The sequence below is a fragment of the Canis aureus genome, chromosome 16, assembly GCF_053574225.1.
Source record: "Canis aureus isolate CA01 chromosome 16, VMU_Caureus_v.1.0, whole genome shotgun sequence".
Classification (NCBI taxonomy): Eukaryota; Metazoa; Chordata; class Mammalia; order Carnivora; family Canidae; genus Canis; species Canis aureus.
In genome coordinates, this window is record NC_135626.1 from 15,704,809 (window position 1) to 15,718,857 (window position 14,049).

Here is a 14,049-nt window from a genome sequence, read left to right on the forward strand (position 1 = left end):
AAAGGGCATAATAATACCTCTTTCTCAGCATGGTTTTCAGGAGCCTTCTTTATCAGGAGACTGCTTTTTTTTTTTAGATTTTTATTTATTCAATCATGAGAGAGAGAGAGAGAGAGGCAGAGACACAGGCAGAGGGTGAAGCAGGCTTCATGCAGGGAGCCCGACCTGGGACTCGATCCTGGTTCTCCAGAATCACGCCCTGGGCTGAAGGCCACGTTAAACTGCTGAGCCACCCGGGCTGCCCAGGAGACTGCTTTTTATGAAACACTGCCTACGTGGGAAATCCTGTGCGTGTGGTAAGGTCCCTAGGACTAGCTTTCCAGCACTGTCAATTTGAGGTCCCATGAATCTAGGGACTCACAGCATTGAGTTCCTGAGTTAGGGACACTCCCCTGGTCATAGTGCCCTCAGCCTTCAGCGCCCTGGGAGTCCCACCTGCCAATGAGGACACTAGGCCTAGAGCGGGGAGCAGCTTCTCTAGGCACAGGTGGTGGGCTGCTGCTGTTTCCCCAACAGCCCTGCACCCCCAAGAGGGAATCATCACCTCTGTCGGGGTGGCCCTCCTGCCTTGTGGGGAGCCTCAGCCCTTACAAACCAGCCCAGGGAGTTTGAGTCTCAGGCTCAACGGGGGCCCTAGCAGCCTGGGGCTCCTCAGCCCGGGGGTAGGACTGCTCAGTCGGGCTGCAAGAATCGGTGGCAAGGCAGGCTCCCTGCCCAGGAGGGCATACCCATTACAGACTCTTCCTATCAGGCCACTTGAAGACCCAGAAGGAATTCCCCAACTACTGGTTTCTTAGAAAGAGGTCAGGACAAGAACACCAGCCACTGGGCTCTGGGGCTCATGCTCCTGTGTCCCATGTCCCCCATCTCCCTCTGGTCTCCTCTTAGAAGTGAAGCCGCTAGTCTCTAGTTGATTCCCTGCCCCTAAACAATGGGGTCCACATAACCTGCCCCTTGAAAAGTCTGTGGGTTCCAGACCCAACTCTGAAAGGATGATATAACCCTCTCTTCCCGTGAAATTAAAAAATAAGACAACACTGAACTATAAGACACATGTAAAGAAGTGTTATCGGTTTTGTTCCTCCAGGGCTAAAGGTCAGCGTGATGCTTTTGTTTAATAGCAACTTTTTTCTGAAAAAAACTTTCTTGGCTGTTTGGGTGACTCAGTGGTTGAGCATCTGCCTTTGGCCCAGGGCGTGATCCCAGGGTCCTGGGATCGAGTCCCACGTCGGGCTCCCCGCATGAAGCCTGCTTCTCCCTCTGCCTATGTCTCTGCCTCTCTCTCTGTGTGTATCTCATGAATAAATAAATAAAATCTTAAAAAATAAAAAAAAATTATTCAATAAAAAAAAAAACTTTCTCTTTTCCCAGGTGCACCAAGTGCTTAGTCTGCCCGCTGGGTCACTGAGTACAGGAACAAGGGTTCTGTGGCCCCCAAACTGGGCAGCACCTACCCACTCCATCTACCTTGTGTAGTGTCACAGGGTAGCCCACAAACATTTTAAAGGCTCTGATAAGTCCTAGAGTAAAGACACCTGTTTAACAAGGTTTCCCAATGTTATTTGGCCACAGAGCACCCCCCCCCCCAAACACAATAGTAACCTCCAATCGAGTCTGCTTCTCATAAAATGCTGGCCTAGAAATTCTCTGGAGGGTTTCCCCAATTCATCAGGCAAGCGGTGCTGACCTGAGGTTCCCAGGAAGTCTGGGGGCTGTGGGGCTAACTGGGTGCTCTGGGTGGAGGTGAATCACGGAGATCCCATCAACTTGCTTGATCTGTGAGAGGCCATGGGAGGTATGCACCTCCTTGGGCATCCTGAGTTCAGCCTGGGCCCAACCCAGCAGGCAGAGTTGGCTGACAGGCCTGGGATGGACCCCCTCACCTTACTGGCTCCTGGCAGCAGATGCAGCTTGACATAGGGGTCTGCTAGCCCGTTGTGGTCCATCGGCTTCAGGCCCTGCGTGGAGGGGAACAGCAAAAGGTGTGAGATGGGAGCTGGAGACACAGAGCAGCCAGGGCCTCCAGGCACCTCGGTGGGCAGGTATCCCTTGTCCCTGGGCCTCCCAGCTGGGTCCATTCAAGACCCTCTCTGCATAGGCCCCCTGCGCCCATGCTCTCAGAACGGTGAGGATGACCCAGGGCTGGTGCTCTCCCCTTCCCCTCAGTGTCCTGGCCCAGGGCAGGTGTCATGGGATGTCTTTCAAGACCAGACTTTGTCTTTCTATTCTCCCTTTCTGTGGATGCCAGGTGACTCCTCCACCTCTGAATGAGGTCCTCATTATCCTGCTTTGGTGTGGCCCTTCCTTCTTCTGGATTCCCCTTCCCCCATTCCCCAACAGAGACTTCCCTCACTGATCCCATGTCCACGTGACCCTCTTGACTTTCTGTCCACTCACCTATAGATTTCCCTCTTTACCATGGGAAAATGTTCTGTGTCCTGGAGACCAGGCTCAATTTCTTTCTGGATTTGCCACAGCTCCCTGCCAGCCTAAGTCTAAGGAGGCCATACAACCTGGCTGGCCATGGAGGGTCCCTCCACAAGATGGCATCCCTCACTAACTTTGAATAACCAGTCAAGTATGCACAGCCAGGGACCCGATGGAACCAGAAACAGACAGGGGCTTATCTGACCTCATGACTGCTCTTAGCTCTGAAAATTATACTCTTTTTCTTCTGCGGTGGCACACAGACATGTAGGGAGGCAGCTGTGATATGTGTGGCATCACAGATGAGCTGCCAAGTTGGCTACTCAGGAGCAGACCCACCTCTAAGGAGGACTGAGGCTCCCTCCTCCCCCTGACCTTGGTTTGGTTTGGAGAGCTGGGGGGAAGAGGAAGCTGAGATAGGAGGTGGGCTCCTCCAGTCCCCCCACGGCTCTACTCCTGGGAAGGAGTACACAGACTTTAGAGCCAGGCTGGCTGGGGCCCACATCTCTGCTCCTGCACTTATTAGCTGGGAGGGTGGAGGAGTGACTTTGCCCCAGAGCCTCAGTGTTATCTATAAAAGGGGTTACTAATCCTCATTTCCCAGGGGTAGGCCAGGAGTAGAGGTGGCAATAGTACCACGTGGTAATTTGTTCCCCTTCCTTACCCGCTGGGCCCCTTTGAAGATGCTGGAGAGGGGGCCGAGGGCTGGTGTGAGGGTATCTGAGCTGTGCAGGAGCTTCTGGGGCTCTGCCTGTGCCCGGCTCTGCAGCCCCGTGTGCACCCATGGCGAGGACACAGGTCCCCCATCTTGGCCTCACCGCCTGTCCCTGATGTGCCCAGGGCTGGCCATTCGGTCAGTGCCTTCCCAGTCGTTCTGGGCATGAATTCCCAGGTGTGCGTATTTGTGTGGGTGGGGGGCTGGGTACCTGCCTCCTCTAGGACAGCAGCTGGGACCTGTGACTGCACACTTACTCACTTGATGCTCACAGCCACTGCATAGGCGGGGTGCTTACCCTATTTTTACAGAAGCAAACTGAAGCTGCCCTGCTTACCCAGAGGGTATGGCCGAGTTAGGGTCCCAAGTCCATGGCATATGGCCCCCCGTGCAGGGCCTCTCCACCTGTCAGCCCTACTTCAGCCTCCTTAACCCCCTTTTGCTCCCTCCCCAAACCCCAATTCAGAGCCCCAGTTCCTCCTAGCACCCCCTCCCCTGCAAAACTGGATCTCAGCAGATAATGACCTGGAGGATGGGATCATTCTATGGCTTGGGGTCCTCTCATGCCCCACCTCCAGTGTTTTGAGCGACACATCCCAAAGGACACACACAGGTACCCACAGAGACTCACAGATGCACACATGCACCCCCCCTCCCCAGTACAGCCCCACAATCCTTCTAGAGCCTGGGTAGGGAAGGCAGGGCACAGAGGGGCCTGGTGTCTGGTCTGGGAAGGGGAATGGATGGCTCTGGCCAGAGTGGCCTGCCAGCAGGTGCCCATTCCCCAGTTCCCAAGCCTGGACAACTGCTACAAAGCTGGGTGAAGAGAGAGGGAGAGGGATATGCCAGGGCCCTGCAGCCTGCCCTCCCCTTGGCACAGCTGGGAGTCACCATTCTCGACTCCTTTCCTAGGGGCAGGTCTGGAACCCTGGCAGCAAGCCCAGGCAGCTCCCCAAGGAGAGGGCTGTGCCCCATCACGACACTGGGCCCAAAGTGGACACTGCCGTGGCAGCCCAGGCGTGCGGGGCCCAGGCGGGGGGAGGGGGGGAAGGAGGCGCCAGGCAGCCTGACCCTCTGAGTGGCAGAGGCATGGCTGGGGGCGCTGTGGGCAGGGAAGCTCACAGGGTGGGTTGAGGGCAGGGTCTGGGCCCAGGCAGCTCTGATTTTAGTCCCTTGCCCTGAGACCAGCCCAGGCCCAGACCCCTCCACGGCTCTACGGGGAGTCCTACCTTGGCTACACTACTACCCTTACCTTGGGAGAGAACATCAACTTTGGCACCTTCCACCCAGAGGGATCGATGCACAGGGCAAAGGGAACAGCACGGCTAAGAAGAAAGCTGATGCCTGGCAGCCCAAAGCGGGACATGCTCCTGGTTCCAACCCAGGGGCCAAAGAGCAATGCTGGGGTCCCGAGCCCCAGAGATGGAGCTCCTGCCTGGAGCCCACTCACTCCGGGTGGGAACCTTCAGGAGGCCAGAGGCAACCAATCCAACCCCTGCCCCCCCGGCCATCAGGACAGCCTGTCAGCTCTCCCCTTCCCTCCTCCCTGCCACAGGCCCTCCCCAGCTCTTGCCCCACACTGCTGTCCCCCACGCCTTCCTCCTTTCATTCTCTTCTTGCCTTTTTCTTCTACTCCTTCCCTGGATGTCTGGCTGCGGGAGGCTCTTAGGGCAGCTGAGGAGATTTAGGCAAGATGCACCCATGGTGCAGATGCCACAGAGCCTGGACAGGAAACAGTGTGGGGGACAGGCCCTCGGACCTCAGCCCCTCACCTGCACCCAAGGCCCTGGACCCGGGGGACCGAGGCGGCCGGCGGGGGCCTACCTTGGCCTTGCTGATGGTACAGTGGAGGGCGTTGTTTTCCTGGTCGTAGAGCAGGCTGAAATCCAGCGTGCCCAGGGCAGCTGCGGACAGAGGGCTCAGGTCATGCTCTGGCCACACAGTGGAGGAGAGACACCCACCCCTGTGCGGTGGGACAAGGTGCCACATTGCCACAGTGACTGCCATCAATTGAGCACCTACTGGGTGCAATCCCTCCGCCCAGCCTCCCAGTGCTACCAGCACAGCCAGGTTCCAGATGCGGGAGGAGTGGAGGCTCAGTGAGGTTAGGTCGGCCCCAGTCACCACAGGTGGTGGCCCAAGTCAAACCCAGGCAGTAGGCCCCACAGCCCAGGCCCCTGTGGCTGGTCCCATGTTGTGCAATCATACAGGGCACTCAGCCAAAGGTCCCTGTCCTCCTGCCCTCTTCATGCAACTGCCAGTCTTGGCGCCATGCCTCGGTTTCCCTGATGGTTAACTGTCACAAGGATTGTATAGGGAGGCAGGACAGGGCCTTGAGAACCTCTGGGCCCTGGCCGGGCTGACAGGCTGATCCACCCCCAACAACACTTAGCGCTGCAGCTCCCCAGTCTCTCCATCCCTTGGGGGGCCCTGGGCAGGCTGCCAGAAGCCAGCTGGGTCCTCACGCTACAACCTGCCAGCCTCTTCAAGGCAGTGGGTGAGTCCCTAGGGGCGGGCAGAGCGGGCAGCGATAACTAGGTGCAGCCATAGCCATCAGGGACAATCACGCGTGGCAGCTGTGGCTCGTTGTGCTCACGTGGCTCATGGCGTGAAGGTGGGGGTTGTGGGTTGGGGGACAGCAGACCTCAGGGGGCAAATCTCTAGACAGCAAGATGCACATTGACAGATGTCTTTAGAAACCCCGATCCTGCACACAGACTGCTGGGCTGGTCAACTGGCAACCTGTTCGTTCGTTCGTTCATTCATTCATTCATTCATTCATTCATCCATTCCCAAGCTTTATTACAATAAGCTGGCCTCTAGGGATGAAAATATCAATAAGGCGGGGTTCCTGCCCCAAGGAAAGCATAACTTAATGGGAGACACTGATGAAAAGAATCTGCCCTAGCAGAGTCTGGTGAGCCAGGAGCAATAGGAGTTCAAGGGGTATGCCTTGCCTGGCTGTGAATGGGGGCCACCAGGGAAGGATCCCTAGAGGAGGTGACGCTTCACCAGAGCCACGAAAGATGAGTAGGAGTTGGCCAGCGCACAGTGGTGCGGGGAGAAAGGGCATTCCAATCGCAGGCCAACTGGAGGTGAGAGGCTGAGCCGCTGAGGTGAGGCTGAGGGAAGGGCGAGGCTCTCCAGGCCAGCAGCACCTAACGCGGTTCTAGATTCATGCTGAGCCTGGATATGCTCATCTCATGTATCTGCTGCTTTTGCACTACAATGCCACAGCTGAGTAGATGCCATACGCCTGACCTCGGGGCGTCGTGGGGGTGGGGGTGTGGACAGTATGGCAAAATTTGGCTTTGCAGAGAAACAGGCAAATTAAGGCCCATGTGGAGCCTCCCTTATTCTGAGGTGATGGTACTAGGTTGCATTTGTCTTGCTCTCTAAGCTTCTAAGACAGGGTAAGGAAGGCACTCGGCTCAGTCTCTGCCCTTGCCCAGGAGGGGCACAAGTGGGGTACAAGATCTGCCGCACCTCTGACACCTGACCCTGGGTTCAAGTCCTGGCTCTATGCTTCCTTGCTGTTTGACTTTAGCTAGCTTTTCTAGCCTCCTTGTTCTCAGTTTCCTCATCTGCAAAATGGAGACGCAATAGTATCCAGTTCACAGCACTGTGCTTTGACAGCCCCTGGGGTACAGAAAATGCTCAGTACGTAATTATAAAAGGAGCAGATCCACTTAGGTTATTTTTCTGGATAAATGTACTTGCCCCTCTGAGACGCCTGCTGGAATGAACTCGTTCCAAACTGGATCACTCCCCTCCCAGCCTTTGTGAAGACAGTACACAAGTGGTCACTTACACTCTTCTGAATGACCTGAGTCATCGCTGTGACTACAACTCCCATTCCATGCGTTGTGGTTGCAGCCTGGATGAAGTGATCCCCAGCAGCCACTCTTTGAGGTTTTCCTAGGTTTTCTTCATTTTTCTGCCTCCCCCTTTGCCAACAGCCTGAAACTCCTCTTAGAATACTTGCCTCTGATAGCACAAACGGCCCTCCTTCCTTTTCCATAGCACTTGTTCCTCCTACCAAACCAGGTGCGAACACCTGCTAGAATTGTGTCCAAACTATGAGTCAGTAGGCCTTGAGCAGAGCCTATCGTGCTTTTCCTAAGTAGAGTTAGGGTGCTTTGGCGCTCGCTGTATCTGGCCGGTTTCCGGACTCCCATCTATGCAGGCTGGAAGTGAGGTATATAACACCATGCCTATAACGACAACCACAGCCATGGTCCCAAGATTCTCCAGGTCCACGCTTTTCTAATATTCTCCAAAGCTGTTGGCTTTATGTGATAGTAAATTAGTCTGCTGCTCAGTTCAGGCCTACCCATGGCTTGTTCTCTCAAGACATCAGCCTCCAGAGAGGAGCGACCATGCCTCGAGCCACACCAGCGACACTGGCAAAGAACAGACGTTCGATCTGCACAGCCAGGCCATTCGACCCAATTTGCTCTCCAGCTGTTCACAGGAGCAGGGATTTGGTGATGCCCACGAGTTAAGATGCACACTCCGCAATCTTGCCCATTTCCCACTCTCAGAGGAGGCCAGCCAGACAGACATTGGGGCCACCTGCTCCACACTGGGAATCTCAGGTCCCGGAGAAGAAAGGAGAAGAAAGGAGCCCCCTTGCTGGCTCTGCAGACATCTCTGTTTAAGGAGGGCTGACACTCAGTGAAAGCGACACGTATGATCAATTCCCAGAAACAGCACACCCTGGGTCCCCTCCATGCGATTGATGAATTCTTTTGACTGCCACTGGAGGTTTTGTAAGAAATAATGGTTTATAAATGTTTATAATAGTTTATTATAGTTTATAAATAGAAGTATGGTCACAATTTTTAGAGATTTGCTGATGGTGGAGCTCTCTTAGGGATCTTACAGTCTGAAGTCTTCATTTCCCATTCAGAGAAATGAAGCTCAGAGAGCGTTGGTGACCTGGTCAGGGTGGCCCAGCAGAACTAGACACAGAATCCAGACCTCTTCATTTCCATCATGACAGTTCTTTTCTTAAAGCCTACTGGCTTGGGGGCAGCCCAGGTGGCTCAGAGGTTTAGCGCTGCCTTCAGCCCAGGACATGATCCTGGAGACCCAGGATCAAGTCCCACGTCGGGCTCCCTATATGGAGCCTGCTACTCCCTCTGCCTGTGTCTCTGCCTTTTTCTCTCTGTGTGTCTCTCATGAATAAATAAATAAAATCTTAAAAAAAAAAAAAGCCTACTGGCTTGGGACACCGGGGTCACTCAGTGGTTGAGCATCTGCCTTTGGGTCAGGTCGTGACCCCGGGGTCCTGGGATCGAGTCCCCGCATCGGGCTCCTTGCAGGGAGCCTGCTTCTCCCTCTGCCTGTGTCTCTGCCTCTCTGTGTGTCTCTCTCTCTCTCTCTTGAATGAATGAATGAATAAATCTTAAAAAAAAAAAAAGCCTACTGGCATCCCCTCCCCCCCTTTTTTGTCTGCTACTTTGTGTAGCTGAAATCTCAGGATGATGCAACAGAGAACCAGAGAGAGAAAAGCAGAGTTGCTGACAGGGACAAGGGAGGGCTGGGCCGCCATCCTAGAGGGGCCTCTGAGCTGGAAAGGGAGCTGTGGGCTTCTGGTACAGATAAGGAGGGTCCTAAGGGTAGGGGAAGGTGCTTATCTGTGTGAGCCACTGCATCCTGCCCTCCACCCACTGAAGTCACATGCCCTGGCTAAAGTTTACAACCTTGGAAAAATAATGAGGGTTGGTCACTAATGGGCCGGTGAGAGTTGTCACTCGCTTGTCTATAATTATAGAGCTTTAATGGGGCTAATTCAGAGAAAATCAGGCTCAAGCCCCTGTCAGTTCCTGTAAGGCCAAACATCCCTTTGCTCTGCTGATGGAGACTGACAGCATCATTCTGACATTGGTTTGTACCTGGACTTTCCTCACCCCCGTATACCCTTGGGAATAGGAAATCAGCCCTTGCTCGTTTTTTTTTTTTTTTTTTTTTTTAAGAAAAATGTCGGTCTCTCAAATAGTTCTAAAAAACTGTGGCAAGAACCACAGAAAGTGCATTTCATAGATGGGGAGGCACTATGAGGCACTGAGCCTAGCACTGCAGGGGAGACAAAGAAGAAGGAGCCCTATGTCCCTGCCTCCCAGGAGCTCAGAGGCCAAGGATTAGAACTTTAGGACCTTCAGAAGTCTATTCATTCTCCTGCTTTAAATTATTCAAAGGTTCACCACTGCCCCCTGGACTTGGTTTAACCTCCTTGGTGTAGCATTTAAGGCCCTCTGTGACCACTTTGTCCTCATTCTGGGTCTTTCTCCCTTACTTCAGACACTTGACTGTGGCACCTCTGGGTTGTTTCTTCTACCTCTACCTGTGCACATGGCAGTCCCCGTGTCAGGAGCATCTTGCTTTCCTAATTCCACTTAGTCAGCCTGCTTCCTCCCTTCTCCCAGCCTGGAGCAGAACCTTCTCTGTAGGTAAACTATGTAAACCAGCACTTCCATTTGGGTTGCTGCCTCCCTCTCGTCACTGCTGGGCTACTTGTGCCTCTGTGTTTCCACGAACTCCCTCATGTCAGAGACTCTGTCTCAGGCATTCTTAAATCTCAGCACAGTGCCCGACACACAGCTGATCTTCTTATGTTGAGTATATAAAACTGTGGTCTGAGCCGGCATGTGCGGAAGGAAGGGGACTCGCAACCAGCAGGGACTGGGAAATGCTCCCAGCTGAGGGCCTTTGGGACAGTGCTTCCTCCACTCCATCCTTGCTCCAGGCGCTCATGGGCACCACTCCTGACCCAGCCCAGGGTGAATCATGTAATGGCAGGTGTAAGCGCAGGCATGTGACACAATCCTGGCCAATGAGACAGAAGGACAGGTCTCCTGGGGACTCTGGGAGAGCTCTCCTCACTTTCCAACCAAGATATGGGCAAGGAAACTTGTCCTTCTCATATTTAGGATCTTAGTGTTACATGTGACACCTGGACCAACAGCAGCCACCCTGGACCAGGAGGGAGGTCAGCCTAAGAAGAGCAGAGCACAGCCAGGTGGAAAAGGGGACAGAACCAGCACCTTTGAGTTGTTGACGAGCCTGGGCACAAACCTCCCTGAGCATTTGCCATCTCACTGTGCTCATTGTTTCAGGCACTTTGAGTTTTTTGTTATTTGCAACCCAAACATTCTAGTCCTCATAGTTTGAAGAATGGACTGGGCTTCCACAGGTGGAGGTTGGGTGGGAGAGCATGGGGAGGGGGGAGGGGGAGGGGGGAGGGGGGGGAGAACCTGACTGGGGGGCAGCAGGCAGTGGAGTCCACTGGGCCAGGCCACACTAGGGACCAGTGGGAGGAAGGACACTTCTCACCCCAATGTTCACTGCCTTTTCTCCCTATCATGGCCCCTATTAGATCAGTCTGGAACATGTGAATTTCGTGCTTGTGTCTTGAGGTGACTTAATAAAGCATAGGCTTTAAAGAGAAGGGGAAAAAAGGCTGAATAAATAAACAGCACTTCATTCTCAGCTTGGACAACAGAGCAACCGCCCTAATTTCTTTTTGTTAGAACAGAGATAATCCAATAATTAGGGCAGCAAATAGCATAACCCCGGCTAAAGCCATAATGAACCATCTGGCTTAAATCATTTAGGCTAATTCTAGGGATCTGGTTGTCAGAGCCGAGAGGGGTCCAGGCCAGGGTATGGGCTGGAGAGTGGTCCCACCCCAGAACCCGGTCCCACCACAGGAAGGAGCCAAGATTTCTGTGTCCCCATGCCTGGGAAGTCTGCTCGGCCACTGATGAGATCCAAGCCTGGGGTGGGCTGTTCCTTGAAGGGGACAAGTGACCCAAGCTGGCCCAGGCTCAGCCACAAGCCTCCTCCTTAGCTTTTTTCAGGAGACCACCCGGTGATATGGGTGTGGCCAGCCCACCATCCAGACTGGCCAGGCTGTGACTCATGTGAATCTGTCCCCTGCTAGGACATGTGAGCTCCCTGGGTGGTGAGACCCACTCCTGTTCCCCTTTGCCACACTCTCTGCTGCTGGGACAGTGCTCAGTGGAGAACTGGAGTCGATGGGCTGGAGATGAGGCAGCTGACCTGCTTTGGGGACTTTCGGGACTGTTCCTCCTCACCTGGGGGTTGAGGGAGGGCCTGAAGAAATGACAAGATTTCTCACCCTGTAACAGTGTGTCATCCAGAGGGCCTTTGGTGGCACCAGGAGGGTTGCCTGAAGTTCATGTGGAAGCCCTGCCCTGCCCTCTCACTCCGTTGGCACAGCACGAAAGATGTCCAAAGGGGAACAAGTTCCCTACCCCTTCTGGAGGTGGCTTTGGATTCAGGGCATCCAAAGGGGTGACTTGGGTTCCAGTTAGGGCCTGCCCAGATGCATGGAAGGTGAGGGGGTGCGATTTGCCCAGGGTGCGGGGAGCTGGGGGTGGGGAAGATTCGGGGCACAGCCCTGAGGGCATATACTCTCTGCAACCCAATTTCCCCCAGCTGGCAGGGAAGTGGAGGGAGAGGGCTGCTCCCCGCCCCCACACCCAGAGGCAAGGCCTCAATACCCCAGGATTCGGCCAGCGTCCAGGCCCACAGAAAGTGCACAGGGGACAGTTTCTCTCCTTGGAGGGCAGAGGACAGGCCTCCTCCAGCTCTCTCCTCCCGGGCCTCCCTCGGTAGGACGCTGAGAGGTCGGCCACCTCCCCCAGTGACACTGGTGATCTCCCCCTTCAGCTTCCAGAGACCCACTTTATGCTTGGGGAAACTCCAGGCCCCCGGGCCTAGGCCCACGGGAGCCCGCAAACCAGGCGCGGCCACCCTCGCGGCGCCGAGCGACCCTCGGCTCAGGCCGCGAGCGACCCCTGCCCGGAAGGGTGCGCCCCCCGGCGGGCCGGGGAGGGGGGCCACAGCGGGGCTGGGTGGGGCCCAGCGAGCTGCGCTACCTCCCAGCCCCTCCCCCATCCCGCGCTAACCCCTCCCGAACCCGGCCTCGGTTTCCCCTCCAGTCCCGGGTCCCGCGCGGCAGGCGCTCTCGGAGACCCGAAAGGCAAGCAGCGCCCGCCGGCCCGGCCTCGCCCCGGGGGCCCCGGCGCTCGCCCACTGCCCGGGGCCCGGGGCTCAGCCCGGAGAGAGGGCGGCGCGGGCTGGGGGCCCTTCCCGGCCTTGGGAAGCGGGCGTAACAGGTGGGCGAAGGTCGGCGGCCGGGACAGCGCCGCGGCGGGGTCCGCGGGCGCGGGAGGTGGCTCGGCCAAGGGTTTTCCAGAGGACGAGCGGCCCCGCGGCCCCCCGTGCTCGGCCCGGACCGGGAGCCGCTGCGCTCTGCGGGCCGCCGGGCCCACTCGGGAGGGAGGCCGGCCCGGCCCCCGCCCCCGCCCCCGCCCCTCGGCGGCGAGGCCGGCCCGCAGCGGCTCCGGGCGGGGAGGACCGCGCGGCCCGCAGCAACTGGTGTCTCCCCGGGGCGCAGCTCCGCCCTTCCCGGGAACAAAAGCCGCCGCCCGCGCCGGAACTCCCCGCCGGCGGGCCGAGAGGGGGCGCGGCGCGGGAGCGCAGATCCGGGCCCGGAAACCGGACGCCCTCAGCGGGCGCCCCCAAACTTCCCACCTCTCGGGGACGGGCCCGGGGAGGGGTCGGGGTTGGGTCCGCAGGGCGCGCGAAGGGCGCGCGGAGCGGGCGGGGGCGGCCCCGCGGGAGTGGGTGCCGGCGACAGGGAGCGCGCGGAGGCCGGGCGCGGGCGGCGAGGTCGGGGTCGGGGAGCGCGCGGAGGCCGGGCCGGGGGGGCGGGGGGGGCGGGGCGGCGGGCCTCGGCGGTGGGAAACTTACTGCAGTCGTCGGACTCGTAGCCGTCGGCGTCCGGCTCGTCCTCCGGCGGCTTGGCGGGCGGCCGCCCCGGGGCGGGGCCGGGGCCGGGGCCGGGGCCGGGGCCGGGGCCCGGGCCGTAGGCTCCGAAGAGCTGGTCGACGTCCTCGTCGTCGTCGCGGGCGCCGTCGGAGGGGCTGCGGCGGCCCGCGCTGGCCGCGGCGGGGCGCGCGGGGGCGTCCGGGGCCGCGGCGGCGCGGGGCCCGGCGTCCGGGGGCAGGCCCCGGGGGAAGCGGGGGAAGTAGTCGGAGATCTGCTTGATGGGCCGAATGGGGCCGGGGCACACGTCGATGGCCATATGCTCCTGGATGCTGATGGTCGCTTTCTCCCCGCGCCGCCGGAGGGTCATGCAGGCAGCGCGGCCCCGCCCGGGCGCGGCCCTGCCCGGCCCGGGGACGGCGGGGAGGCGGTCGGCAGGCCCGGCGGGGCGCGGCGAGGGCTGCGGGCACCGCCGGCGGCGCCCCCGGACGGCCCTGACGCGGCTGCTCTCGGCTCGGCGGCGGCCGGCTGGAGAGCGCCGGGGGCCGGCAGGCGGGGGGCGGGCCCAGGCCGCGTCACGGCGGAGCCAGGCGGTGTGAGCGAGCCGGCTGCGCGGGCGGGCGCCGAGCGGAGCGAGCCGAGCGGGCGGCGCCGCACTCCCTCGCGCTGGCCCCGGCGCGCGCACCCCCGCGGGCCCCGGCGCCTTCCACGCGCGCACAGCGGCGGGCCCGCGGGGAGGCTGGGCAGGGAGCCGCAGGACGCGCCGCCGCGTTCCCGCCCGTGCCAGCCCTCGCTGGGTTCTGTTCGCTCGCACAGGACACGCGGGGGTGCCGAGTCACTCCAAGCAGAGAAGCCTGTGCAGACACTTGGCTCACCTCGCAGGACGCACACGCAGACCGATGGACCCTTGCAGAGTTGGTTGGGGTGGCTGTAGTACACCACGCTCCCAGGACACGCCCGCCTAACGGGACACACGCGCTCGTGGGCGTGATGGGGGACTCGGAGCGCCGCCCAGCAGGACACACGGGAGCGTGCGGACAGGTACATCCTCGCTGGTCCAAGGTCATGGGCAGTCTGTTCACACTTCCTCCCAGGTCGCGTACAAG

At 58.5% G+C, this 14,049-nt stretch overlaps 1 protein-coding gene across 2 annotated transcripts in view; it reads right to left on the reverse strand.

Moving 5' to 3' along the window:
• Nucleotides 1-13,375, reverse strand: part of DOC2B (double C2 domain beta) — a 37,356-nt gene extending 23,981 nt beyond the window's left edge. The window contains exons 1-3 of one of the 2 annotated variants that reach the window (XM_077851827.1): nucleotides 12,929-13,375; nucleotides 4,967-5,046; nucleotides 1,884-1,958 (exon numbers count right to left, since the gene is read on the reverse strand). In XM_077851827.1, the coding sequence (XP_077707953.1) occupies nucleotides 1,884-1,958; nucleotides 4,967-5,046; nucleotides 12,929-13,313 (540 nt within the window). In that variant the 5' untranslated portion in view covers nucleotides 13,314-13,375. The remainder of the gene's footprint in view (nucleotides 1-1,883; nucleotides 1,959-4,966; nucleotides 5,047-12,928) is intronic. The other variant, XM_077851828.1, reaches the window with a different exon arrangement.
• Between the last annotated feature and the right edge of the window lie 674 nt (nucleotides 13,376-14,049).